Source organism: Hydra vulgaris, chromosome 02, assembly GCF_038396675.1.
Source record: "Hydra vulgaris chromosome 02, alternate assembly HydraT2T_AEP".
NCBI classification, from domain to species: Eukaryota; Metazoa; Cnidaria; class Hydrozoa; order Anthoathecata; family Hydridae; genus Hydra; species Hydra vulgaris.
The window spans coordinates 62,416,702-62,443,890 of record NC_088921.1 but is presented as its reverse complement, the minus strand read 5'-3'; the positions used below and the strand labels follow the sequence as shown (position 1 = coordinate 62,443,890).

Here is a 27,189-nt window from a genome sequence, read left to right as displayed (position 1 = left end):
AACCCACGTGGGATTTCCCATGTGTGTAAATACCATATGGTTCCCACATGTAACCCATGTGGGATTACCCACATGGGTTTAAGGTGACAAATTTCCATACGGATACCACATGGGAAAATTCGTCCCACGTAAATCCCATCAATGCCACACGGAATCCACGCGGAACCCATGTGGGACGCGTTTTTATTTTTCACACGGAAGCTGTTGAGGGTTCCCTACTCATGATTATTTTTTTTGGAAAAGTTTAAGCCATCTTTAACTTTTTTTTAAGTTTTACATCAAGATGGAAAAGGTGATAAAAACGTTGACCATCTCCTTAAAAGAAAACAGTGACTCAAGATAGTCTGCCAAAAAATAAGTTTTATGTGTTTTTTTCATTTCAAGCGTAATTTTTTTTTTTTTTTGTGACTGGGAAAACAAACTGCATCAGTATAATAACATTTCAACTGACATTGCAGTAAAAAAAAATGAAACGATTGAAAGCTTCCATTTATTATAGCATAAATTGATTTTTAAGAGCCTTAATATTTCTTCTTTCTTTAAGGGGGCTCACCCCTGTCAAAATAGCAAAAAAATAATTTTTTTTGAAATTTTTGATTTTTCATGTTTCAAGTGTAAAAATTAACGAGGAATCTGATTCTGAATTAAAATTTTAAAAAAAAAACACATAAGTATGTCTATTTCTTGATTATTTGATCATAGTCAAAAATAACCGTCTTAGCAACGTCCATAGCAACAATTTTATTTTCTCTTTTCCACTTATCTACAACACCTTTTTCTTAAAAGTTAATCTTATTTGATTAATCTGAGTCTGTGAAGTATTAATTTTTCAAAAAGAAAAAAAAATTTAAAGGAAATCAATACACAAGCAAAAAACAATTCCTGTCCATGCAATCTGAACTATTATATTATATTCCAAGTACTTCAGCATCATTACCAAAGACAAGATCGTTTACTAAGCTGTCAAGCCATGCTATTTCTCAGCCTTTAAATGATGGTATTACTGGAAATAGAATTTTGGATATATTTAATTTATCAAACTTAATTTCAGTTCTTGGTTGTCCTCAATGTAAATAAAGTTCATGTTTAAAGTTAAGTTAAAGTTTAAAACATTGATAAGCAAGTAAAATGACTGTAAAATGTTTTTGCCAATGGGAGCATTCATTTTGGACATCAAAAAAACTGCCATTTATGTCACCAGGGTTTGATATAAACTACAGAATAGTATACTCAATGCGTAGAAGTGGTCAAGGCTTTGCTGATATTAATCGCTTTAATGCACTTATGAATTTTCCACCACGATTTACATCAAATAACTATAACAAGATTGTTTTTAAGTTAAAAAAAAGTGTTTAGTTTATTGCCACTCAAACTATGGATGATGCAGCTCAAGAACTAAAAGAGTTATCCAAAAATCAACCACAGAATAATTTTTATGATATACCTGTGTCATTTGATGGCACCTGACAAAGACGAGGATTTTCATCGCTAAATGGAACAGTAAGTTGCATTTCAACTTACTGTTTCATTTTAACTTTAACATTGGAGCTAAAGCTGTTATTAATTTGTATGAAAGACTAAATATTGTTCCAGGATTTTATACCAATCTTGGGTGTGATAAAATCAATACAAAAAGGATTAAAAATTCAATAAAACATAATAAAGTTAAAAATGTTCTACGTCGTCGTCAAATTAGAGGACAAAAAAAAAACAAAAAGGATGAAAAAAAAAGCAAAATAACGGAAAAACCTATAAAACAGGATTATTTTGAAGTTAATTTTAAAGATGTTGTTTTTTATTTTATTTAGTTTTTTTATTCTGGATATGCTGTTTTCTTATTTTTAGTTATATATCGTTTTTTTGATAAAAAATGTTTTTCATGTAATATAGTCTTTTTATATAAAATTATAGATAATGTAGATGTTGTATAAATTTCCATTATCAAAACACCTTTTCAATTGATTTTATTATGCTTAGAATTGAAAAGCTTTAAAATATAATATCTTACTATAGTTTTTTTTTGAAAATGTTTTACGTTTTGCTTATTTTCTCAGATTGCATTTTTTCCGAATTTAATAGAATTTGGAAATGTGGTAACTTTGGTTCTATTATAGCTTTTGAGCTGGTATTTTCACACAACACACATAATAGATTGTTTCATGCAATAAACCAAAAGTTTGATTTAAATATTTTATATTGTTTGTGATTAACTTGTCTAAATTTCAATTTTATGCTGAAAATATAGAAAAATATTGCTAATTTTTTAAGAACTCAAAAAGTCATTCTTCCCGAAATAATATTTCACCTTTTTTTGGTTTATTGCATGCATCTAATGTAAATAAATAATGTTAGAAAGTTTTATTGAAAAATAGTGTACCAACCCAAGGGAATTAGCTTTCCAAATTTCAAGAATTTATGACTTTCGCCATTTTGAATTTGTAACCATGGCAACAGCTGACATTTTTTTAAAATGAAAACATATTTTTTTAAACACTATTATAATATCCTTTCCAATGAATACCCTAAAAATCTTATGAGCTTGGAAGTTGTCGAAATATTTTTGAAAATAAGTTTTATGTGTTTTTTTCATTTCAAGCGTAATTTTTTTTTTTTTTTTGTGACTGGGAAAACAAACTGCATCAGTATAATAACATTTCAACTGACATTGCAGTAAAAAAAAAATGAAACGATTGAAAGCTTCCATTTATTATAGAATAAATTGATTTTTAAGAGCCTTAATATTTCTTCTTTCTTTAAATTATTTATAAAACAAAGTTACATTTTTCAGTTTAAAAAACATATTATATCAAAAGTTATGTCACTTTAATACATACAAATATCGTAAAAGTTGCTTTTATTAAAAATTTATTTTAAATAAAGTTTATAATTAAATTTTATTTAAAATTTATTTTCAATAAAATTTTATAATTAAATTTTATTTAAAATTTATTTTAAATAAAATTTTATAATTAATTTTTATTTAAAATTTATTTTCAATAAAATTTTATAATTAAATTTTATTTAAAATTTATTTTAAATAAAATATTATAATTAAATTTTATTTAAAATTTATTTTAAATAAAATTTTATAATTAAATTTTATTTAAAATTTATTTTAAATAAAATTTTATAATTAAATTTCATTTAAAATTTGAGCGATGTAAAAGCTAAGAGAATGAAATTTCAGTTTTAAAAATTTATCTCAGATATACAAGACAGATTTATGTTTTTCTGATTTTCAGTCAGAAATGGTTAGTTTTAAATATCAAACTGCTGCAATGATGGAAAATCTAGCCTAACTAACATTTTGGAGACTCATTTTTAAGAAATCAATGACTGATGCTTATCCTAACACAGCAATTGCTAGTTGCATCTCCCTCAACATACCAGTCACAGTTGTTATGTTTGAAAGAAGATCAACTAGGGCCGAGAACGTTTGTCTTGTCTGGTTATATTAACAATTAAACATGGAGTGGCCAAGACCCTGGATTTCGATAATATCAATTGTGAATTTGTCTTCAAAAAAGCCAGAAAAGTGAGTTTGACATGAAGTTTGTGCTACGTTAATGACAAATTGTACTTGACACTTAATGTGATAAATTTTGCGATCGCAATTGCGTTGCAATTTTCTTTGCTTGCCCGAAGCACAATGTTGGCTCGGTACGTCCCTACCCCTCCCTCCCCATGACTGTCACGTATTATTTGAACAACCCCTTATTTCACCCATTCAAAAATATTCAAAACACGTTTCCGTTATTGTTTCGGAATATCCGAAAAGGCCACCCAACGATAAATGTCGTTAACCGTAAAGTCATTTATAATCCTAAAATAAATTTAAAAGCACTATTTAATAATAACACTCTTGTTAGGTACGTGTGTAAAAATTTCAAACCATATATTTATTCAAGTTTTATATATGGTTCGAAAGAGCTTTGAATTTGTAATAAAATGGTGAAAAATTTATGAAAAAAGAATTATTACAAAAAAAGTTATGCTCTTTTAAGTAACATTATTTTTTATGAAGCATTGCTTAAGAAAAATGCAACTTACGTATAAAACTCGCGTTCGGCTAACGGCAGCTTTGTAATAGAATCATTGTTAAATTGCGCTTGATTTTGCATAGTGAAATGTGTAAAACGATTAAAAAACGTAACTAAAAAAGTTTCGAATTAAAGTAACAGAGTATTTTTAATGATTAAAACGTATTAGTAAAATTTATTACAAACTTTTATAAAACATGCATAAAAAAATATCGCGTTTTTTTGCAATATGTATATATATATATATATATATATATATATATATATATATATATATATATATATATATATATATATATATATATATATATATATATATATATTTATGGTTAAGGGTATATATATTTATTTTATTAAATATGCACCAAGGCTAGGATTTCTAGAGCGTATGTTTAAATGCATATAGGTGATCTTTAAATACATTAAAAGCCTTAGCGTTTTCGTCTTATTTTTATCGTTACTAATGATTTTCAATGAAAGTATATATATATATATATATATATATATATATATATATATATATATATATATATATATATATATATATATATATATATATATAATATATATATATATATATATATATATATATATATATCAGAGGCGTAGAAAGAATTTTTTGGTGTTCCAGATAGGTAACTTCCAGACATGGAGCAAACTCCAAACATTTATATGTTTATACTTATGTCAAATAATAAGTGTTTGCAAAAAATTGCGATGATTGGAGGCTGGGAACAAAAATGCCCCAAAAATTTTCGCCCCCCTGCCCCAAACGTGAGAGCAACAAGTTGATGAAGTATTTTTTGTACTATTCTTAACTAGACTTATATTCATCGATAAATTTTAGATTTCATTTAAAAATATTTTAGCGTTCAAAAATTATGACCATATAAAGTTTAAACCCCCCTCAATTTGAGGGGGTTGCAAATTTTATTAATAATTTTTAAACGCTAATAGATAATACTAAGAAACTTAAAATTTATCGATGAATATAAGTCTAGTTAAGAATAGTACAAAAAATACTTCATCAACTTGTTGCTCTTACGTTTGGGGCAGGGGGGCAAAAATTTTGGGGCTTTTTTGTTCCCAGCCTCCAATCATCGCAATTTTTTGCAAACCCTCATTATTTGACATAAGTATAAACATATAAATGTTTGGAGTTTGCTCCATGTCTGGAAGTTACCTATCTCGAACACCAAAAAATTCTTTCTACGCCTCTGATATATATATATATATATATATATATATATATATATATATATGCATATATAACATCGGAAATGGCGTGATATTTCAGTGGGGGCCGGAGTACAAAAAAATAATCATAAAACACCATATAGTTCAACTAAAAACCTACAAAAATATATCCATCTAAACAATGGGGGAGAAGGGGACACGTCCACCACGGCTCTCCTTCATTTTCTCTTCAGTAGTCCTTATATCTATCTAACTATATATAAATTCCAAGAAACCGCAACAAATAAAAATAATTTTTTTAAAAACATACTTCTTTAACAAAAAATTTAGACTAATAATTATTTTCTTTTTTGCTTAATGTTTTTAACAGAATTGTGGCTTTGAAGAAAGCCTAGTTTTTGAAGCAAACAAAACTGTGACTTCCATAGCTAGAAAGAGTCGATTCTTTAGTACGCAAAGGAAACCACATCCAATGATATCTAAAATAAAGTAAACCCCTAAATTAATATCACCATACCTATTTATGATGCTTTATGTCGCGGATAATAAATAAGGATGCCTTATGGCGCGGATAATAAATAAACATATAACTGTTATTATTGCATTAATAAACATAATCAATCTCTAAAAAAATATGAACCGGTTTAATCTTGATATGAAAAAGATCAACATCCATCGAAGCAATCGTGTGGTTTTCAACATGTTGCGTAACCTTGCAATGATAGATAAGATAAAATATATCAGATATATAAAATTAAAAAAAATAATTAAGGCGAACAATTAACTAATGTATAATAAATTAACATGTAACTGTTATTACTGAATTAATTAATATAATCTTGAGGTCTTTAAGATAAACATCTACAGTAGCAAGCTGCCATCATAGTTAAAACCTTGCAATAAAAGATAAATGAAATTATATTAGATATTTAGCACAATAACTGAAAAACCCATTATAAATTAGAGAAGATAAGAATGATTTCCTAACTTAAAAAAAAATTCAAAATCACTTAACTCCTGATACACAACACATTTTCCATTACCAAACAAAAAATTCGATAGAAGTAGACCCTTCAATACTTTTTAACCTGAAATATAATAGATTTGATTATAAGTTATAATGAAAAGAAAGTTATGTGTTAGCGTAACTATCTGGTTATGGCATATGCCATTTGCCTAGAGTGTACTGATTTATTGTAACTAAACACTTACATCTCTCAATCCATGCAAGCAAAAGTCTGTCTTTCTGGGTAGAAACAATGTATAGCCATCATTATGATTAACATTAATTGTCATGAGCCAGGCAATTTGCTTATGTCAAATAGTAAATGAGCTTTGGTTTCCCATAGCTCGTTGCAACCAGGTCAACCCTGGTTGTTGGATATCGGTAACTAACCGACTACCTAAAATTACATTTCTATATACATATATGTATATACATATATGTATACATAAAAAGAAATTAAATAATAATAAATCTTTTCATTATCTTAAAAAAAGGGGAGGGTAGAGAATATGATATACATTAGGCACTGTAAAATTTATAATAAAAAACAAAGATTAACCTACTATCTGTAAATAATATCTGTTAATGCAAGTTTATAAGACATACTATTATTTAAAATAACATATACCTCATTACACATTTCTATTATGTTATCACCATATAACCACTTATTATGTCTGCAGAAAGTTGATATTTGCTCACATCATACTCAACACCATCATCATCTTCATTCTCTTTTGGTTTCCAATAAGAAACTATATATACATCACTTTTTTTCTTTTTAATGCCAACAATTCTGCCGTAATATACATCCTAGGTGTTAGTGGCATTATCGAACCACATGTGGCAAATACTTCTTCCAATAGAAGCTCCAATAAGAATTTCTTCAATATCTGAGGCCTCATTATTTTCTAGGTCAGGAAACATTTCTTTTACCTGATCAAGCATGCAATTTTTTAATATTTTTCTACATTTCTGCGTTCTTTGTTTTTTTTTTCTGAATTTTATCTGCTATTCGTTTTATCAATTCTAACTTCAGGTCATTATGACATTGCATATTTGTAAACCGCTTTTTTCTGGCATTAGAGATAGCCCATAATATCAACTTGTTTTGAATATCATTTGGCTTTTTGCATAGCAGAGCAGTTGTTTTATTTTTGCAAGCACGAAGTTTTGAAGAAAGAAAACAAAGAGTGGCATTTGGAGCTTTGTGCTTTGCAGTGCTAAACATACCCATAAGTTCTTCTGAACCAATGTTGTGAAGCCTAGCTGACTTAGGCTGGTCTTTAAGGTGATCATTAGAACTCATTTCAAATTGCCGCTTGTACTGCCTGTCAATGACACTAATAACTGCATTAAGGCAGTCAGCTAATGCTTTACTCATTTCATCAGTTACTGGGCAAAAGCTGATTATTGAATCAAAAACTACATCTTCAATATCATTACCAAAGAAATCAGTTTTTCGTTTAAGTAGAGATAAAGGATTCTTGCTGCTCTCAATAAGAGTGTTCCGAACATCTTTTACTACCTGAATGCCAGATATGTAGTCAAGTCCCGTACCTGGTGCAATATAAAATTTTGTCATCCAAGGACCAGAAAGTAGCTTTCCAATTAAAGCTAAAACACACAACTCACGGATACCTAAGGTGAAAAAGTTAATTAGTAACAAAGAATAATCTTTGTTTATAATAGTCTTTACTCCCCGTTAATCTTGCAAGTGTCTATTTGTAATTTGTATTTGTAACTATATTTGTAGTTAATTCTATAGCCTATAATATTGTGTAGCACTTTATCAAATGAACTGAACAGGTATAAAAAAGAAAAAAGATACCTGTTTCAGATGTAAAGTCTTGAAATAAACTATTTCGCAGACCTCCGCATAACGCCAAGCCAGAACACAGAAATATCTTCAATATGGCATAATGATGGATCAAAATACCACATGTGTGAAAAAGCATATGTAGTCTGTTGCCTCTATAGCGCGGTAGCAATCCTCTGGGCAACTCGTGTTGGTCCAAAAAGGTTACAAAACCTTTTGGATCACCTATGAATATCATAAAAAAGCTCATTTTGGCAATTGCAAGAAGAATGTGAAATAAAAACATGCACTAGTTATAATATCTTATTTTAACTCGAAATTTTATTCAGAAAACTAAATATATTTAAGTAAAAGAATGGTTTAGATTAGTTAGAGTACCTTTTGCATCCTTATAGCGAAGTTTGTTCAGCTGTATAACAATGTTTGCTGCAATGCAGTCTATTCCAAAAAGTTTCCCTTTTGAAGTCTCTAATGCTTTAAGTGAAGACTTACAAGAGCTGGTCATTGTGTCTAAGGGGTGAAGGTGACAGTTTAGTTCATTTAATGATTTCTGCCAAACAAGGTTTAACTTTGCGATTGTTGCATGGTTTGTTGCAACTCTGTCACTCATTGTATTTGTTATGTTCCCAATAATAGTGCTTCTTACGTTAGTATATTTGAGCTGATAGAAATCACTATATAACTTAGCGAGATTATCAATAGACTTTGTAATATGACTCTGATAGTCATAAGCTGTACCGCCAGGAAGTTGATCAATAGCTACAACCATACATACTGATTCTGTTGTCAAGTGCACAGCATTTACATGAACACCCTCCTGGGTTGTTGCATCAAAGCCAAGTGTCAGATCCTTTGTTGTAAATGCTATCTCAGCAGCCTGTATGTCTGAAAGCACACCAAGCTCACGCATCATTTGTTCTACAGTTGTACGATGTGGAATTTGACTAAATCGATAGCCAGTATGTTCCCCAATTTTACGGAGCAGAGATGGCACACTTTGTGTAGGAACTTGGCACACAAGCATGTCATATATAAGTCTCCTAATATCTGCTGAGTAGCATTTTTCATTTTTGGTGTTTTGTGTTACTTGCTGAATTTCCTCCAACTCTTCTTGTAAACTCAGAATGTCATTTTGCAGTACAAGAATTGCAGCATTTTTTTCAGCAAGTTGATGGCTTAACATTGCTTTTTGATAAGAAAATTTTCTTTGCGTGGATGTCAACTGTTGTTTCAAACAAAAAATATGATTTTGAAGTTTTTTCAACTGTAAATTTAAAAACTTTTCTTTTAATTTTTTTCTAAGTTGAGAAATTAACTTTTCCTTACGAGTAATAACTTGATTTAGATATTTAAATCTGTATGCTCTAGCCTTTGTCTTATCTTTTAAACCTTTAATATCCTCTTTATGCTTTCTCTTCTTAATTGCCATTTCGTTTGCCAAAATGGTTAATCTCTTTCTCATAACCTTTTTTCTGGGACTCAACTGGTCAGCTCTCAAACTGGATAGTGGTTCATGAGAAGAGGTTTTTAAAGTAGGACGAGATAAAGGAGATAAGTGATCACTATTTGATACAGATGAAACACTGATTTGTTGAGAAGAAAATGAAGAACATGTAGGAAAGTCAATTGAGGTTGCATTCAATTGCGATGTTTGTGCCACAGCAGATGTTGTTATTTGGTATGCAAAGAGCATGTTGCAGATGTCAACAAATGGTTTCGAATTTCGTGAAAAATGGTTTACAAAGACTTTCGATGTTCTAACTAGTTGCTGAATCTGACTTATACAAGTTTTGATGTTAAAATACTTACCGATTAGTTCTACAGTTACTTTATATGAATCGTTGTTAGTTGCAAATATATGCAGTACATGTCCATTTCTACAGCCAATATTTAAATGAGCTGGTATTGGAAAATTACAAGCTAAATAAGTTTTAGCTTTACCATAAAAAAGATTTGTTTTCTTGTGAGGTCCCATGATGCACTAAATTAAATTCAACAATCATAATACTACTATTTAATTGGGTCGGCTATTAATCATAATTAAATAATTTAAAAAATCGCCATTAATCTATAAAAAATTTTTTAAATATACGTATAATTTTTATATATCATATATAGCTTAAGGTGGCTATATGGTAAATTATGGGTATGGAAAAAGCTGAGAAAATGCTGTTTTATGTTTTTAATGAATTTTATGCAGAATCATCGTAAAATAGTGTTATACAATTTTAATTTTAGCATTTTAAATTTTATTTGGCAGAATTTTGCCTTTGCACTAATTTTGGTGGGTGAAAAGAGTTAGCCATCAAAAAAAAAAAATTAATATATAACCACCTTAATTATACTTGTTAGTTTTTGTGTACATCATTTAACAATTTTAAAAAGAGAAAACCCAAATATCCTTAGTAGTAAAAGGCTATTAAAAATAAAGTTTGTATAACAGTTCTAATAAAATATATCATTATAATGAATAAAAAAATCAAAAATACTGAGTTCTCCACTGTCAAAAACCGCCCCTCCCCCTAACACTATGTAACGGAAGTGGAAATACATACCTCCACTGCGCGGAACAATAGGGCATGTGGTCATGAATATTTTTTGATGAAATTTGGCAGGCACATAGAAAATAGATGTATACAGTTGCCTTAAAAATTTTAAATATGTACCAACATGCCTTCAATATTAATGCACCTCCGGAACAGAAACAAAATTTTAAAAACGAATGAAAACCACTAGTAACTGTAAAAAAAACTACAGAATTTATAACAAAAAGCAACAGTAACAATAGCAGAAACAGTTTTATAAAGTGTAACAGTAACAGTAACACTAAAAGAGGTGGAAATGGTACCTCCACTGGGTCGAAAAATACGGTATTTGGTCATGAATATTTTTTAATGAAATTTGGCAGGCACATAGAAAATAGATCTATACAGTTGACTGGAAAATTTCAAATGTGTACCAACATGCCTTCGATATCAATGCAGTGCCAGAACAGGAACGAAATTTTAAATAGTAATAAAAAAACTGAAAAATTTATTACACGTAAAAAAAAAACCATAATTTATTCAAGATAAAACATTCTACTTTTTTAATAAAGTCTAAGCTGATATAAAATTCTAAAAAAAAAGACAAATAAATACATCTTTACCACACCGACTTCGAGCCCGCTGTGAAAAAAAAGGTCACAAATTTTTACTTTGAAATCGGTGCCGTAAAAAGCCAGATACGCACGTACCTACTCTTGTCATGATAGTATTAATAAACAATATTTGATTTTAATATTGATAAATAATACTTGATCTTATTATGATAATAATGATAAATAATATTTAGTTTGGGTAGTCTCGTTTGAAATCAAGTAAAGTTTTGGCGTATTATACAATTTTCTTAAATTTAAAAATACTAATATAGATCGTGATGTTGCATGCTAATATAATTATGCTAAAAATATTGGTACATAAATTATGTATATATTATTCATTTATGTATATATATATATATATATATATATATATATATATATATATATATATATATATATATATATATATATATATATATATATATATATATATATATATATGTATATATATATATATATATATATATATATATATATATATATATATATATATATATATATATATATATATATATATATATATATATATATATATATATATATATATATATATATATATATATATATATATATATATATATATATATATATATATATATATATATATATATATATATATATATAGTATATTAAATTATTTGCTCTAATTTTAGGTGTGGTGTAAAACGTATATAACAACAATTCTTAAAGATACTTGTTCATCATGTTTAGTTAAATTCAAAAAATAAAGCTCTAAATATTTAACAACTATGGAAAAACTAATAAAACATGCTGTCTGGGTAGTATGGTTTATTTCGAATATATTATTATCATCTGCTCAGAATAGTAAGTTTTTTATACTGTAAGTTTTTTAACGGAATAGTAAGTTTTTTACACATTAAGATTTTTATACTGTTATTTGATATGGTATGAAATAATGTTATTAAGAAAATTTTAACTGAGACTATTGTTAAAAAATTTTAAACCCTGTAATATGATTGCTATAAATAGGTAAATCAAGAAAAAAAATTTTTATTGATACTGTGAACCAAATGATTATTTGATATGCATAACATGATATACACCCAACATTTGAGATACAATCACAAAACCACAATTTGAACTACAAGTCATATTTTTCAACACTTTAAACATCATTCAATTGCTTTATATTTAATTTTAAAGAAAAAATGTTTGTAATAAATTTGAACATAAAAAAGTTTAATAAGTTATTAAAAAAAAATGAAAACAATTTTTAAGTTTTAATAGTTTATATATTTATTGTGTATTGTTTATAGAGTAGTCAGTTTTTGTAAACTGCTTATATTGGCATGTATTTCTGTGTATATTTTATATTATTGTGTATTTCTGACCATTTTTTCTATCAACCTTACTTAATCACTCTGTTTTTCTTTTTTTTTTAATCTTTTTTTTTTCTCTTTAGTTTTTGCCATTAGTTGCAATAAATGAATGAATGATTTATAGATAAATTTAAAATTACTAATTGTGCATTTGCACCTTTTTTTTTATAATAGTGTTATTAAAAAATATACAGATGTTTGTTAAAAATCTGTAACACTAGTAATTTTTATAGTTAAAACAGTTCTTAGTATTAAGTATTTATTTTAAATAGTATCTGCGCACAATATTTAATAACATTAATTAACATTAGCAGTTTTTAAAATAATTTTAATAAGCAGAGACATAATAATAATAATAATGATAAGCTGCGGCAAGAAAATATTAAAATAAGGATTAAACTAGTAACAAAAAGTAAACGGTTTTTTTTTATCTTGCTTGAAAGGGGTAGCAACCCTTAAGCTCGGTTGTCGGTAGACAATGAGTTGTAGCAGCAATTCGGTAATAACTTGTAAAACTAGTGTTGGACAGAGTGTTTGTTGACACAATGTTTAAGTTCATTTAGGTTACAAGAGTCAATTGCAGTTTGTGGGAGTAAATTCCATCGGTTGACTTCTCTGTTTGGAAAAAAAGTAAAGTCTAGTAGAGATAGCTTGAATGTTGTTAAGGTCTGAAGCACTAAAGAACTCTTTGAAGAGACATTGAGAGTATATAAAAAGTGCAATTATTTTTCTTTAATGTTGTTGACTTCAAAGATTTAAGTTCTTATTTTATTATTGTTGTTATTATTATTATTATTATTATTATTATTATTATTATTATTATTATTATTGTTATTATTGTTATTATTATTATTATTATTATTATTATTATTATTATTATTATTATTATTATTACATAACTAAGAACATTTTCTCTTCCAACTGTACTTTTTTTTTTTTATAATTTAATCTTTTTATTTATTTTTCTCATAGCTTTTCTTGCCATTTGCGAAACCATTGCAATAAATAAATTGTATTTAAATAAGTTTTAAAGAGATAAGCTCACCTCTGAAAAACTGTTTCATTGAGTATCTGCCAGTAAACAGAATGATCTATTGATCTACTGAGAGATGCATTCCTCTGAGAGGTTGGAGACACCTAGTGCGCAATAAGGATGTTTAAAAAAATAAAATTTTTAAAACACGAATACACAAAGCCAACTTTGGGCCAAATATTAAAAAAATACAATTACAAAAAAAATTTTACCTTGTGCTCAATCGGCAAAATATCCTGAAAAATGTATATCCTAGTTTTTTCTTGATGATTATATTGTTGTTTATATTAAAAAAAGATTTTGCAAAAAAAAAATTTTTTTTTTGCATAAATTAAGCGAAATCTTTTTTTATTTTAAACAAAAATTATGAATAAACCAGGATACACAACAATCTAGAAAAAAACTTTATTATGATCACATTAGGAAAAAATGTTTTACGAAATATTGAAATAATTTGGGTCATTTTCAAGGTATTTTGCCTCTTGAGCACAAGGTAAATGTCAATACTTTTGAAATTTTTTTTGTAATTGTGTTTTTTAAATATTTGCCTCAAATTTGGCTTGTTGTGTATTCGCATTTTGAAAATTTTGTTCTTTTGAACACCCCTAGTGCGCACCAATCCTAGCCATGGTCCAACCTTCTATAACCATTCACTGTTCACTGTCATTGATCTCAACTGTATCAGCCACCTTGAGCAAACGAGTTTTGTTTTCCCAGTACACGTGTAAAATGTGGATATCTCATGTTGTCTGTTAGTAAATTAATTCTGAAGAACTGCACAATTTCTACAAATTTCTGATTTCAGTTTGTAAAGCATATCTAATATTTTGTACACTGTTTCGAAAAAAAATACATTCACAAAATATAGCTCTAAGGTTATTTTATTTCCAACATACTAATTCAAACTGTAGCATTCTCTATTTTTTATTTGAAGTCCTTAAATAGTATGACCTTATTCAGTTATCAAATTTTTTTAATTATTTATTTATTTAATTTATAATTCTATATAAATTTTAACTATATTTTTCGATCTGCTTGCAACTTTAAGTTGTTTGTACCTAAATACCAAACTGTTCATTATGGCTATGAATCCATACAACATGAAAGCATACAAACACAGTGGTGTACCCTCCAGTTTTTTCTGGTTGTCCTGCGGGCGACTGAAATAGTTTTTTTTTTCTCATTTGAGTTGTCCCTATAGTAATTAGTAGTCCGGTATAATAGTTTTTTTAGTTGATATTTTTCCTCAAGTGAATAAACTGAAAAAAAAAATTTTCGTCTGACTACTAAAAAATGTCTAATTAGAAATGGTTTATTTAAAAGTAAGTTAATTAATAAAAAAAAGTGAAAAGTTATTACCTGTTAAGAAATACTGTTAAGTATCTTTTGTTACAAAAAGATAACTACAAATACAACTTATAAAGATTGTCATTTTTGTTGTAGTCAATATCTGTTTTGTATCATTTCTATCTGGTCATCCTACGGGGCAACTGACGGGGCAAGTAGACCATTTCAAAATTGTATATAAAAAAAATAATTTTTGAACTTTATTTGGGCTACCCTTTGATCTGATGTGGTTTGTGGTCAGGAAAATTAGTTCAAAATTGCAAACTTGAATAATGTGTTTTAGGGACAGCTCAATTAACTTTACTTTTTAACAGGTACCTATTATTTTGAAAAAAAAAAGTTTTTTCAAAAGTATGTCATGTTGGGTCTTAAAAGTAGCGAAATTATATAAAAATTTCAAAAAAAATGATAATTTCATACTACAATTATTATTTTAGATTTAATTGTACAAAAACTATGGTTTTTTAACTAGAAATAAAAAAAGTACATTTTTACAAGTTTTTAATAAAAATAAAAGTTTTTTAATTTGTTTTTTATAAAACAATTATTATTTTTGAAATTTATATATTATTTTGCTTCTTTTGAGTAACAGGTTGACCAACTTTTAAGGAACTTTTTTTTTTTAATTATAGGACCCCATTGAAAAGTAAACTTAATTGAGCTGTTACTAAATATTGGAATAATGCTTTGAAATTTTAATGATTTACTTTTTTTCATCAATTAACAACATTTAAACATCTAGCCACTTAATTATTAAAAAATATTTTGAACTGGTCTTGGGGCAAGTTGTCCTGTGCCACTGGACAATCATGAGGGTACATCCCTGAAACATATTACAATCTTCCTTCCTAACTAAAATCTCTTAAATCATTCTCAAACTGCTTTCTTAAGATATTTTTAAGAAAAATATTGTTTTCAAATCTTATACCTTTCTACAACTTATTATTTATAACCTTATCTCTGAGCTTCTATTTATCTTATATTTTTTCTCTTTTCTGTTGTGTTATAATTCTAATTTTTATATCTTTTGTTAAATTTATTATTTTAATCTTTCTTTAACTAAAACATTTTCATTAATGTTCTCTTCATCACTGTTATTGTTACTATTTTACAGTAATATAATTTTTTTTTTAAAGAATAATAATATTTACAGTAAGTATAATAATATTTTTAATAAATATTATTATACTTACTGTAAATATTTCTATTCTTATTATAATATTATTATTCTTAATATTATAAATATTAATATTGTACCTATTATTATTCTTAGTAAGTACTATTATTCTTACTGTTGTTAATATCATTATCTGTAGGGTTGAAAATTTCTGTCAAATTTCGGGGTAATTTTGCTCAAAATATCTGGAAATTTTGAAAAAAAATTTATTGCAATAAACCTATAGTTTATTATAGAGTTTTATACCATTCATTGCTTTGTTTCAAAAATATGCATTTTATCATCGTAGTATTTGGGTATTCTTTAAATATTACCACAAAAAAAAAAAAAAAAAAAAAAAAAAAAACCCACAAGCAAAAAATACACATTTTCTAGTCAAATTTTTGTAATCAAGTTATCAATTTAAGAACATTTTTTTAAAAAAGCAATAAAAGCTCAAGTTGTTATATGTTACTTTTACTTACATTGCTTTTGTGAAACAACAAAAAGTAGATGTTTTCCGAGACAGCTTGTCTTTTGAGCTTTGTATAACATATTTCTAGCTTTTACTTCTCTCAACTACGATGTAAAATATTCACAAAAAATAAAGAATCTTTTTTAAATTAACAAGCTTTATTGTGTATTATTTTCGTAGAGTGTTTTAAAGAAAGAAAGATTTTTTGTGTGTTAAGATTTCATTCAAAGGCGATTTTAGAGGGAAGGTGTACAAGGGAAAGGGTTGTTCCACCCTCACCAAGAAGGTGATTTACAAGTTATAGTTGGTTTTTTGACGACTTTATTTGGCTAGTTGGTTATTTGACACAATTCAGTTAAGTTAATTTTAGTTTTTTATGATCTTTTTTTTTTTTTTAAGAACCAGTTTTAAGGACTCACCCACTCCCTCCTCCTCAATTGTTACACAAACATCATACATGCACACACACGCACACACAAAGCACTTATTTAAAAAGCGGTGAAATTTATGACCTCGAAATCGTTAGTTTTTTATTTTTATTGCTAACTACATTTTTAAATAAAATTTTTAGAAAAAATTGTAAAATACTGTAAATATCTAACCAAGTCTTTTTATATATAATTTTCAGTATTCAGAAACTTGTAGGCCAATTTAAAAGATACTAAAAAATGCCCCATTCCTTTTAGGGATGGGGGTGCAAATTATGTTTAGCCTTAAACAAAGCTTGCTATGACAATGAAAAACAATATGCTTAGCAAATAACAGAATAAAATAGTTTTAGAAATTTTTGAAAACAAATTATTATAATTACTACTTACAGTTAAATTAAAAAAACTTAAGTTGATACTCCACCAAAATACCAAGAAAAGTCTTTTTCAAAGAGGGTTTCTAAAATTTTTTATAATCTGCTTCACGATATTTTACCATAAATTTGTCCATAACAACTGCATAAATAATACATACAATTTATCCATTAGTTATAAAATAACTTATCTTTTTTAAAAAATTTCTAAATTTTCACATTTGAAAATCTCTGCAAAATTTCCTGAGTTGAAAATTTCTGGGAAATTTTCAACCATAGTTTTCATTACTTTAATATCAGTACAGCGGAGAAAATAGAATTAGCCTCACCTTTTTTTTCAATCTAATTAAGTATAAATAGCAGTGTAATTTAACATAAATAGCAATTGTTAAATTTACTTTGTTTCTTATTATTTTCTACAATTAAAAAATTTATAAACTGGCATGTTTAGTTCATCACAAATGGAAAAGAATTAAAAGTATTTAATTTCTTGGAGAAAACATTTAGCCTCATTTATTCTATATACGAGAAAATACAGAAAATATTTTGTTTTCACGCTTTTTTAATATTTAGTATTGCTTCCTGAATTTTTAATGACTTTCAATATGCGACTTGACATACTAGTCACAAGATTTTGTATAGTTTCTATAGATATGTTATTCTAAATTTAGATATCGGTTTTTGGTATGTTTTTCAACCGAAATTTCGGTTTTTACCAAATTTATAAAAAGTAATGAAACCGAAATTTCAGTATCGGTTCAAATTGAAATTTTAGCTGAAACCGATACTGAAACAGGTTTTGGTGGATCACTAATGTGGGCCATTCCATTACACGAATATTTTTTTCTCTAAACCAAGCTTTTGTAAGATTTGAATTATGGATAGCACTATTGTCTTGTTGAAAGGTGAAATTTTCACCCATCAATTCTTCACCATGCTCAAGCAAACTAATTTCCAATAAGTCAATGTAGTCCTGTGACTTCATTTGTTGTTGAAATCCATGCCAGTTTTCAGTAAAGGAAAAAGCCCCTCAAATTATAACAGTTCCACTACCTATGTTACAACTCACCCAAGTTTCTTCCTCTTTTTGAAGATCGTGTCAGTAATATTCATAGTCATCAGGACCATCTAGATAGAACTTTTTTTCATCACTAAAGAGAACTTTATGCCACTCTTCCTGCCAAGACATGTGTTCTTTTACAAATTGTAATCTAGCCTCTTTATGACGAATAGTAAGTTTTGGTTTTGGTTTATGCTTTTTTCAAACTGTGTTGGATCTTCATGTTAGATTTGTTTCACATATTGAACAGTAATTTTAAATCAGCACAAATTCGAGATGCAGTCATGTGCTGAGCAGCAGCACGATATACAATAGCTCGTTTAGTACAATTATCAATTTTATATTTGCCACCACTTCCCTTATAAGCTCCATAATTAACGCCCATCTTGAAGTGATTATTAACCACTTATGGATCTTTTAATTTTCTTTGTAATTTCCTGATTTGATAACCCTGTATCTTTGCATGCTTTGATTGAAGCTGTTTCTTCATTTGTTAAACACTTACCACTTTCCATTTCAAACTCAGATATCAAAAACCAAATATTAAAAACTTTATGAGCACTGATTTCACAGTCTTTGTTTAACTTAAAAAAAAAAAAAAATAATTATGTCACAAATGCATATCACCAGATCAAAATATACAAACTGAAAATAATTATTGATGAGGCTAATTTTATTTGTTACCGCAAATATAAAGTATTATACATTTTATGGTTTTATCAAATGTACCACAATATAATTATGTTATATTATAATCTAAAAAGTTGTTGTTTGTAACAATAATTATGCGTGGATACAAAATATGCACCGCACAAATTATTTTTATTTATTCCTACTTGTATTAAAATTATTACTATTATCATTTTATTATTATTGAATTTGACACGTGTTTACTTCATATTAGTACTTACAGTGGTGGCCAAAAGTCCTGGAACATCATATTTTATGTTATGAAATCAATATATTTGTGTGAAAAACAATTTATTAGTAAATTTTTGTATTTTTTTCAATAAAATAAGTGTTTATAACAATTTTAAAGATGATAGGTACATGCACATTTATGATAAAAGTTCAATATTTAATGGAAGCATAGTTATTGTCAATTACCATTTGGATACGTTTTGGCATGCTGTTAACAAGTTTTGTACAATAGTCTGGTGTAATTTCATGGATCCACACTGATTTGATTGCTTCAACTAAATCATTAAAGGATCTAGGCTTTTTGGCAGCAATCTTTACTTTCATAATATGCCAACAATTTTCAATAACATTAAGATCTGGTGATGACCCAGGCCAATTTTCAAGGGTTTGAATTTCTTCATCAGCAAACCACTTCTTTACAATTTTGACTGTGTGGCATGGTGCACCATCCTGTTGGAAATAAGTGCAGTTTAAGATCTGCATGAAAGGTGGCAACTTCTCCTTCATAACATCCAAATAGACTTTGCTGTTTATTGTGGTATTCTTGGGCATTATCCATAATGGCCCACGTCCTTTGGCAGAAATAGCACCCCAAACCATACAAGACACAGGAGCCTTGACACTGCTAACTGTATATTTTGGCATATATCTACAGTTTTTTGGTCTTCTTACAAAGTTGTTTGTAACATTAAATTGTTTAATACATGTTTCATCAGAAAAAAGAACTTTAGACCAATTTTCTCCAGTCCAATTTTTGTAGCGCTGACAAAATGTTTTTTGATCTTTTAGGTTTTTTAATGATAAAAAAGTTTTTTTTGGCTGGTTTGCATGCCTTCATTTTGAAATCAACCAAAAGCCTTCTTCTAACTGTTCGGTCACTTACTTTTTTCTCAATAAAAATTTCTTTTGAAATCTCGTGTGCAGATAGCCGTGGATTTGCATGGCTGATCTGGCCAATAAGTTTGTCAGTTCTTGAGGTGGCTGCTCTGGGCCTGCCTGATCTCATCTTTGAAGTAAAATTTAATTGGGGCTCTTCTTTATGCCTTTTTAAAGTTCTACTTACAGTTGATAATGAACAACCAAGCTTTTCAGATATTTCTCTTTGAACTAAACCTTGTTCATATAATGCAGCAATAATTCCTCTTTTTTTAGTTGAAAGTTCTGGCATAATATAGCTGATAAATTGCTTATGAATAATAAAAAACGATAATAAATTGCGCAATATACAAATATGTAACTATAAACATATTGCTATGTAAAAACAAAAGCATCAAACTTTCAAAATTTATACTTTAGATCAAAAATAAATTTTTTTGGTCGTTAAATGTTTTGTTCCAAGACTTTTGGCCACCACTGTATTTGTAAATATCCTTTATTCAGAGCACATTTGATTTGATTAGAGTTGCTTCTTCAGGCATTATCTTTTTCTGGATATTTCCCCAATTCCTGATATTTTTAAAAAATTTTAATTTTTCTCGATATTTAAATAGTTTTCTGGAAATACAAGTTATAAATATTTTTTTAAAAACTTTGCCATCAAATAATTAAAACAGTTAAGGTATCATTCATTAATTACTTTACGCTACTATTAGGTTAGGCATTATTTTTATGTGTGTACAAGTAATTTTTTTCTCATTTGTACGCGTATACTTGTTACTATTTATTTTGACTATTTTACCTAAAAAATTAGTTTAATTTAATTCAATAATTTTTTATATAAATTAAAAAAATTTATAAACCCTATTTAAATAAGTATTGAAATACTTTTCATTTAGATAAAAGAATGCCTGTCAAAACCTAACCCTTAGTCGATGTATGTACACTCCACTGTGCTATTCCTATTTAAGTCATCGAATCAATGTACACTTTACTGTGGCTATGGCTATAACAGTTGATTTATGTGCACATTAATTCTGTCCAACAATAAAACTTCAAAAAAAAGATAATATAGATAAGATGAACATATTATGAATATATTAAAAATAAAGGTATAACAAAATGTATATTTAATTTTTTCAACATCTTCACTTTCAACAAGGCTAGAAGCAACCACTATTAGAGTTGGAAGTTACTGGAAAAGAAAAGATGAAGTTTATAAAGCAAGATTACAATTACCAGATCACTTAAAAGATTGCCAATTATATGAATCAGGAAAAAGAGAGTGAACTCTGAAGAACTGATGTTTGAGGAAAAAAACTAGACAAATAAGAATTTTTGGAACACTTAGAAACTGTCACAGTAAAAGAATGAAACTTAATTGAATGATGAGTAACATGAGAATGAATTTTAGTAGATGGTACAAGAGACACTATTTATACACAAACAGCTCCCATTTATGCACAAAGATAAACAATAGTTCAAAAACGACCTCTTCAAAAAAGAACTTTTTTAAAAAAAAAAATTAAAAAAAAAAGAGTTTTTATGAAGGGATTTGAACCTGCAATCTTGCGGTTGTAATAATATGAGGCACGGCAGTCAGCTGTGCTTCATATTATTACAATTGTAACATCCATAGCACTATGGATCTATTTTACTTATTAGAAAAATTACAGTATTTTAACATTTTTTGCGTGCAAATAATGTTTACACTATGTGTAATTTGTAGCGAGTACAAATAATGAATTTCTTTTCAAACACATGAGATATTCTTAGTTACATAAAAAACGTTTATATTTCCAGATTTTTTTTGGATACTTCAAAATATTTTTTGGATTTTTTCCTGATATTTTTGTAAAATTTTTCCAGAATATGACCTGGATAAACCCTGCTTCTTGAACATAAACTTTTGCAAAGTCTTTTCTTTTCCAAATAACTTTTACATCAATTATATTGACAACTAAGAGCATATTTTAATTATTTTTTATGTACACTACAGTAGCAACAATACTTTACCTGCAATTAATTGTATGAAAAGGTTATAATGATAAAAAAATATATAATAATTCAGTTTTAATACTTGCATTTTGAAAGAAAATTTTTTTTTACTTAAAATATAAAATACATGATTTTAATTTTTTATAAGGGTACCAAAGTTGAATAAAATTTAAAATTATTCAAATAGTTAGATAATACATAAACAATGTATTTGAATAAAAAATAAAAATAGTAATAGCCATTTTGACAAAATGGCTATTAAAAAAATATTAATAAAGTGTTCTGTGTATAACCTTAAACCTCAGTATAACCTTTATTTTTGTGTTGACAGTAAAACAGAAAGTCTATGAAGTAAAACCCACAAATAAAACATATTTACAAAATATTTTAGTTTTAAAATTAGGTAAGTTTATATTCACTTACATTCTATGTAACTAATACTTTTTTTTAGATTCAACTTCATCGCCTGATCTTGACATTACTAGTACCAGTACTACAATAAGTAGAATTAGTACAACACCTAGTTCAAATAAAACATCTCTGCCACATATAGCAATGAGAACAATATATGTTGTAAGGATATTTATTTATTTATTTTTCATTATTTTATTACACAGTTATTTAGTTATGGAGTTCTTCATTAAAGCAGTGGCCTCCATTTTTCGCATCTAAGCATTTGCGTCTTGTGGAAAACTATCCATTGCTTTTTAATTTCGTTATGTTTTAAATAAATAAGCGGTTGTTTGTAAGCTGTCAAAAATTTTAGAAATAATGATTTCTTTTTGTTTTAAGAAACTATTAATAAGCAACTACTAAAAAAATAATTTTTTAGTTTCTATTACTTTTGTTAAATGTTTTGTACATCTAGGTTCTTAATTTTATCTTTGGTACATCTAGGTTCTTAAATTTATCTTTTAGTACAAGTTAATTTCTGTAAAGTTTTGTTGTTGTTGTTGTTTTTGTTAATTAAAAAAAAAAAAAATTTAAACATACATTTTAAATAACATCTTTAAAGGGTTTATTTATATATGGCTAAATAAAAAACGTTTTGTATGGTAACTCTTTACTTGTATATAATTTTATACAATATTTCAATTTTCATATAACTTGCATATAAAACTTTTTTAAAAATAATATATATAATGCACTCATTATTTGATCTTAACCTTTTAAATAGCTATTTGAAAACATAAATACTATAAAAATACTACTACTACTACTACTACTACTACTACTACTACTACTACTACTACTACTACTACTACTACTACTACTACTACTACTACTATGTTTGTTTAGGTATCAGCTGTTTCAGCATTAGTGATAGTTTATTTAATCATACGTGCAGCATGCTCTCGGAGAAAAAAGTCCAGAACAAAAAGGTTGAATTTACTTTATATATGAATTTATTTCGAAATTCTGATAGCATTTTTGTGAAAATTATTTTTTCTAAACAAGTTTTACTTTATCCAATTGTTGTCTCCTAGCAATTAATGAGTTTTCACTCCCACAAGATACAACTTTTGATATATATAGGGCATCCAAATTAATCTATTAAATATATTTTTAATTAACACTGAAAAACAGTAAACTATTTTTCCGCCCAAGAGTCACTATAGTTGAGGCTGATCATTTATTTATTGTCATTTTTGTTTTCAATTGTTGTTAATGAATTAATAACGGTGAAGTAATAACGGTTTATCTCCACTTTTGATCTCTGACAAACTAGGCCACTGTGCAGTTAAGATATGAGTTGACAGCTAGATTTCTAGGAGTATGGTAGGTTTAAACTTTCTTGTTAAGTTTATACCTCTTGTTTATGAAGCAAGCACTTTACTACAACCCTGAAATTTTAATTTTTATGCTAACTTTGACAAGCAAAGGTCAAGGCGCCAACAAGCTTTCAATAAAAAGTTTTTTGAAAACTATTGATTTACCTAAATTCTTTAACAAACTAAAAGAATGATAATAGTGATGATGACAATGATGATGATGTTTAAAATTTGCTCAGTCAAGTTTTAATAGAAGAAACCTTTGAAATGTTTTTTAAAATTAAACACAAACAATCCCAAATGTTTAAACATATTTTCATTAACTCTAATATAAAAACCGTTATTACTTCACCATTAGAGATAAACCCATTTATACCTTCACATGATATCGAGGCCTCCCAGTATATGTCCAAGGCTTGGCCATAATAAATTGTGAATTTTATATTTCAATGAATCTAATTTAAAAGAATTTAAATCTAATTTACTCCCAATAAGCAACCTCTATTAAGCTGTGAGTTACTACAAAACAGAGAATAAAGTTAAAGAGAAAGGAAATTGTTTACAGGAGACTTAAAAAGTTGTGGGCTGTATGAGTCAAGAAAGTATGAAGATAGGAAAGAATTCCAAAAAAATTAAAGTGTTTAGAAAAAGTTGAAAAAGCAAAAAGAATGATAAAAGTGATTATGATACTCTATTCGTATAGTTTTTTTAGAGTATGCAAGGGCAGATACAGTAAAAGGATGCAACATTGCTGAATAATGAGTCAAGTGAGAATGAGTTTTGGTTAGATAGAATCTTTCAGTTAGATAGAATTTTTAACTCTTTTAAAAGAGCGGAGTTATGAGAAGAAGGATAATGATAAAAAAACAATGAGAAAGGTAATTGCTTAAAGAGGTGATAAGCAGATGCACATAAAAAAATGATCAGAAGATTCAAATTTGATTTCTTGACAAATAGGGTATTGATGCCTTAGTTTACGCCCAACCCAAGTATGTGGCTTGGGCGTAAACTAATGCCATTGTGTCTATTGTAGTCTTAGCAAATCAAAGGATAGTAGCCATCAATACTGAGATCTGAAGAAGGAACAGCCAAATTTAAATTAGTCTCACAAAGAATAAGCAAGTCTGTTGAATTTTGCAAGAAGTCAGGGTTAGAGTTAGGGTTAGAGTGAACGTTATGCATAATTCATTACAGAATGGCAAAATAGACATAAACCAGATTTAGCTAATCAATGTGTTTTGTTAAATCAAGACGTAAAATGCTCATCTTGTTTTTGTTTTTTCTTTACTTATCTGTTGTAATTTTTTTGTTTTTGTTTGTTTGTTTGATTTAAATTAACCTAATAGATTAATTAAAATCAAACAATCAAACAAAATACACGTTCTTGCTATAACATGTATTATAAAAAAAACATTGCATACCACCTAGTTTTTTGTTAATTTTCTTAAAGTTCTATTTATTTTATAGCGTCTAAAAAATAAATAGTCATGCAACATTAAATGATTATAATTGAAAAAAATTTGTAAATTATTTTGACTAAATTGACTTTTTGTCGATTTTGTCGATTTCAAAATAATATATTAGTTGATTTCGTTCGATTTTGAAAAATACATTTATCGATTCAGTCCACAGTTGAATTATTTCAAAGTCGTAATAACACTGAAGATTTTGTAAAACCACAACAAAAATGCTTCAAACTCAGAACCTTTTAAAAATATAGCTTAAAGTTTTTAGGCTTTTTTCTGATATGATTCGAAGCTATTTTTAACAAATTTAAGAAAATTTACAATATTTTATTAAAAAATGAATAGTTACTTGAATTCATTTTCATACTGATTTAAATTAAAATTCCAAAGAATTTTAATTTAAATCGGTATGAAAATGATTATAAAAACACAAAACTAAAAAAAAAATATTTTTTTTTAGTTTTATGTGTTTTTATAAAAATTAATATTTTTGTAGTTTCTAAATAAGTTTATTACTATTTGAGATCCGAAATCATTTATTTTATGTGAGTATTTTTCAAATTTTTTAAATACATTTTCAGGTACCTGTTTATTTTTAAAATACCTGTTAATTCTTAGTTACCTGTTTATTTTTTAGGTACTGTTTATTTTTTCGGGCCTGTCCAATTTTTTAGGTACCTGTTTAATATCTAAGGGATTTCAGAAACCCTTAAAAATAATTTAAATAATGTTAAGCAAGCATTACATCACTTATTTCTATTTTAGGTATGGTGTGTTAAAAAATAATAGATCCGATGGAATGGAGCTTCATCCACTATCAGAAGCAGACGATGATGACGACGACGATATGACACTTTTTGATCTGCGGCAGCAGCGTAAAGTTAAACCCTAGAAATAATTTTGTTGTTATATTAGTTAGCATGTTTTTTTATTTCGGTTATGGTTTTGCAAGTGAGATTTTTTTTTATGGTACATAAGTGGTAAGTAACCACGATCGCACTGGCAAAACTGATTCCAACTAAAATACAAATACAGTTTTAAAAAGCGTTTATGATTGATTACTTATTATTTGAAAGCAAATATTATGATAAATTAAATTAATAAAAGAAGTAATAAATTCTAAAAAATGATTTTTTAGATGAGACTAGTTTTGATATTTTTTTTTTTCGTCATTTACGCATTTTTTGGTTAATTTCTTGTGTGGAAGTATTTTATAAGTTGCATTTTTTTAAGTATTTTAAAGTTTTGTGTTGATGTTCTTACTTTTGAGTTTTGTTTCGATAATATTTAATTTTGGAAAAAATCTTTAATTTTGAGTGTTTCAATCTTATATTTTATTTATATTGCATTAACTAATTTTGTAATATTTTAGCGTTGTCTTCGTTGGGTGTTGTTGGTGTCGCACGTAGGAGTATTTGACGATTTTAGCTGGCCAAAATTATTTCTCTCTTTTTAACAGCTGAAAACTTTACCATATGACAAGAAATTGTAAATTAAATGTTTTTTGTACAAATCCAAGCCAGTGGCGTTCAATATAGGGGAAAGATGGGTACTTTAGGGATTACATTTTATTCTATTCAATAGGATTTGAGGAAATAAAAGATATATTATTTTTCAAACTTTATTATGGTAAATAACATACTATATTTTGATATTTAATTAGATTCCACTTCGTCATTGTCAGAATATTCTTCATTTTCGTTGTTTTCAGTGTCGGAATCTTGGACTTCTCCAGGAAG

At 27.2% G+C, this 27,189-nt stretch overlaps 2 protein-coding genes across 2 annotated transcripts; one reads left to right on the top strand and one right to left on the bottom strand.

Annotated features, from left to right (window-relative positions):
- Positions 1-5,530: 5,530 nt before the first annotated feature.
- LOC136077090 (uncharacterized) lies at positions 5,531-11,228 on the bottom strand. Its single transcript, XM_065791644.1, has 8 exons — positions 11,203-11,228; positions 8,441-10,043; positions 8,075-8,287; positions 6,872-7,884; positions 6,450-6,640; positions 6,058-6,325; positions 5,878-5,949; positions 5,531-5,716 (listed from the first exon to the last, which is right to left on the bottom strand). The coding sequence occupies exons 2-4, from the start codon at positions 10,035-10,037 to the stop codon at positions 7,211-7,213; spliced, it is 2,484 nt and encodes an 827-aa protein (XP_065647716.1). The 5' UTR covers positions 10,038-10,043; positions 11,203-11,228; the 3' UTR covers positions 5,531-5,716; positions 5,878-5,949; positions 6,058-6,325; positions 6,450-6,640; positions 6,872-7,210.
- A 627-nt stretch (positions 11,229-11,855) lies between these two features.
- On the top strand, positions 11,856-26,816 carry LOC136077089 (membrane protein FAM174-like). Its single transcript, XM_065791643.1, has 4 exons — positions 11,856-12,029; positions 22,664-22,785; positions 23,512-23,594; positions 26,216-26,816. Exons 1-4 carry the CDS (start codon positions 11,954-11,956, stop codon positions 26,340-26,342), a joined length of 408 nt encoding a protein of 135 aa, XP_065647715.1. The 5' UTR covers positions 11,856-11,953; the 3' UTR covers positions 26,343-26,816.
- The last annotated feature ends 373 nt before the right edge of the window (positions 26,817-27,189 follow it).

Excerpts from the sequence above, each read along its gene's own strand:
- LOC136077090 (XM_065791644.1), bottom strand. The coding sequence starts at position 10,037 with ATGGGACCTCACAAGAAAACAAATCTTTTTTATGGTAAAGCTAAAACT. Across the intron at positions 8,288-8,440 it reads TCGCTATAAGGATGCAAAAG|GTGATCCAAAAGGTTTTGTA; the intron begins GTACTCTAACTA and ends TGATATTCATAG. Across the intron at positions 7,885-8,074 it reads AGACTTTACATCTGAAACAG|GTATCCGTGAGTTGTGTGTT; the intron begins GTATCTTTTTTC and ends TTTTCACCTTAG.
- LOC136077089 (XM_065791643.1), top strand. The coding sequence starts at position 11,954 with ATGGAAAAACTAATAAAACATGCTGTCTGGGTAGTATGGTTTATTTCG. Across the intron at positions 22,786-23,511 it reads CAATGAGAACAATATATGTT|GTATCAGCTGTTTCAGCATT; the intron begins GTAAGGATATTT and ends ATGTTTGTTTAG. Across the intron at positions 23,595-26,215 it reads AAAAAGTCCAGAACAAAAAG|GTATGGTGTGTTAAAAAATA; the intron begins GTTGAATTTACT and ends TTTCTATTTTAG.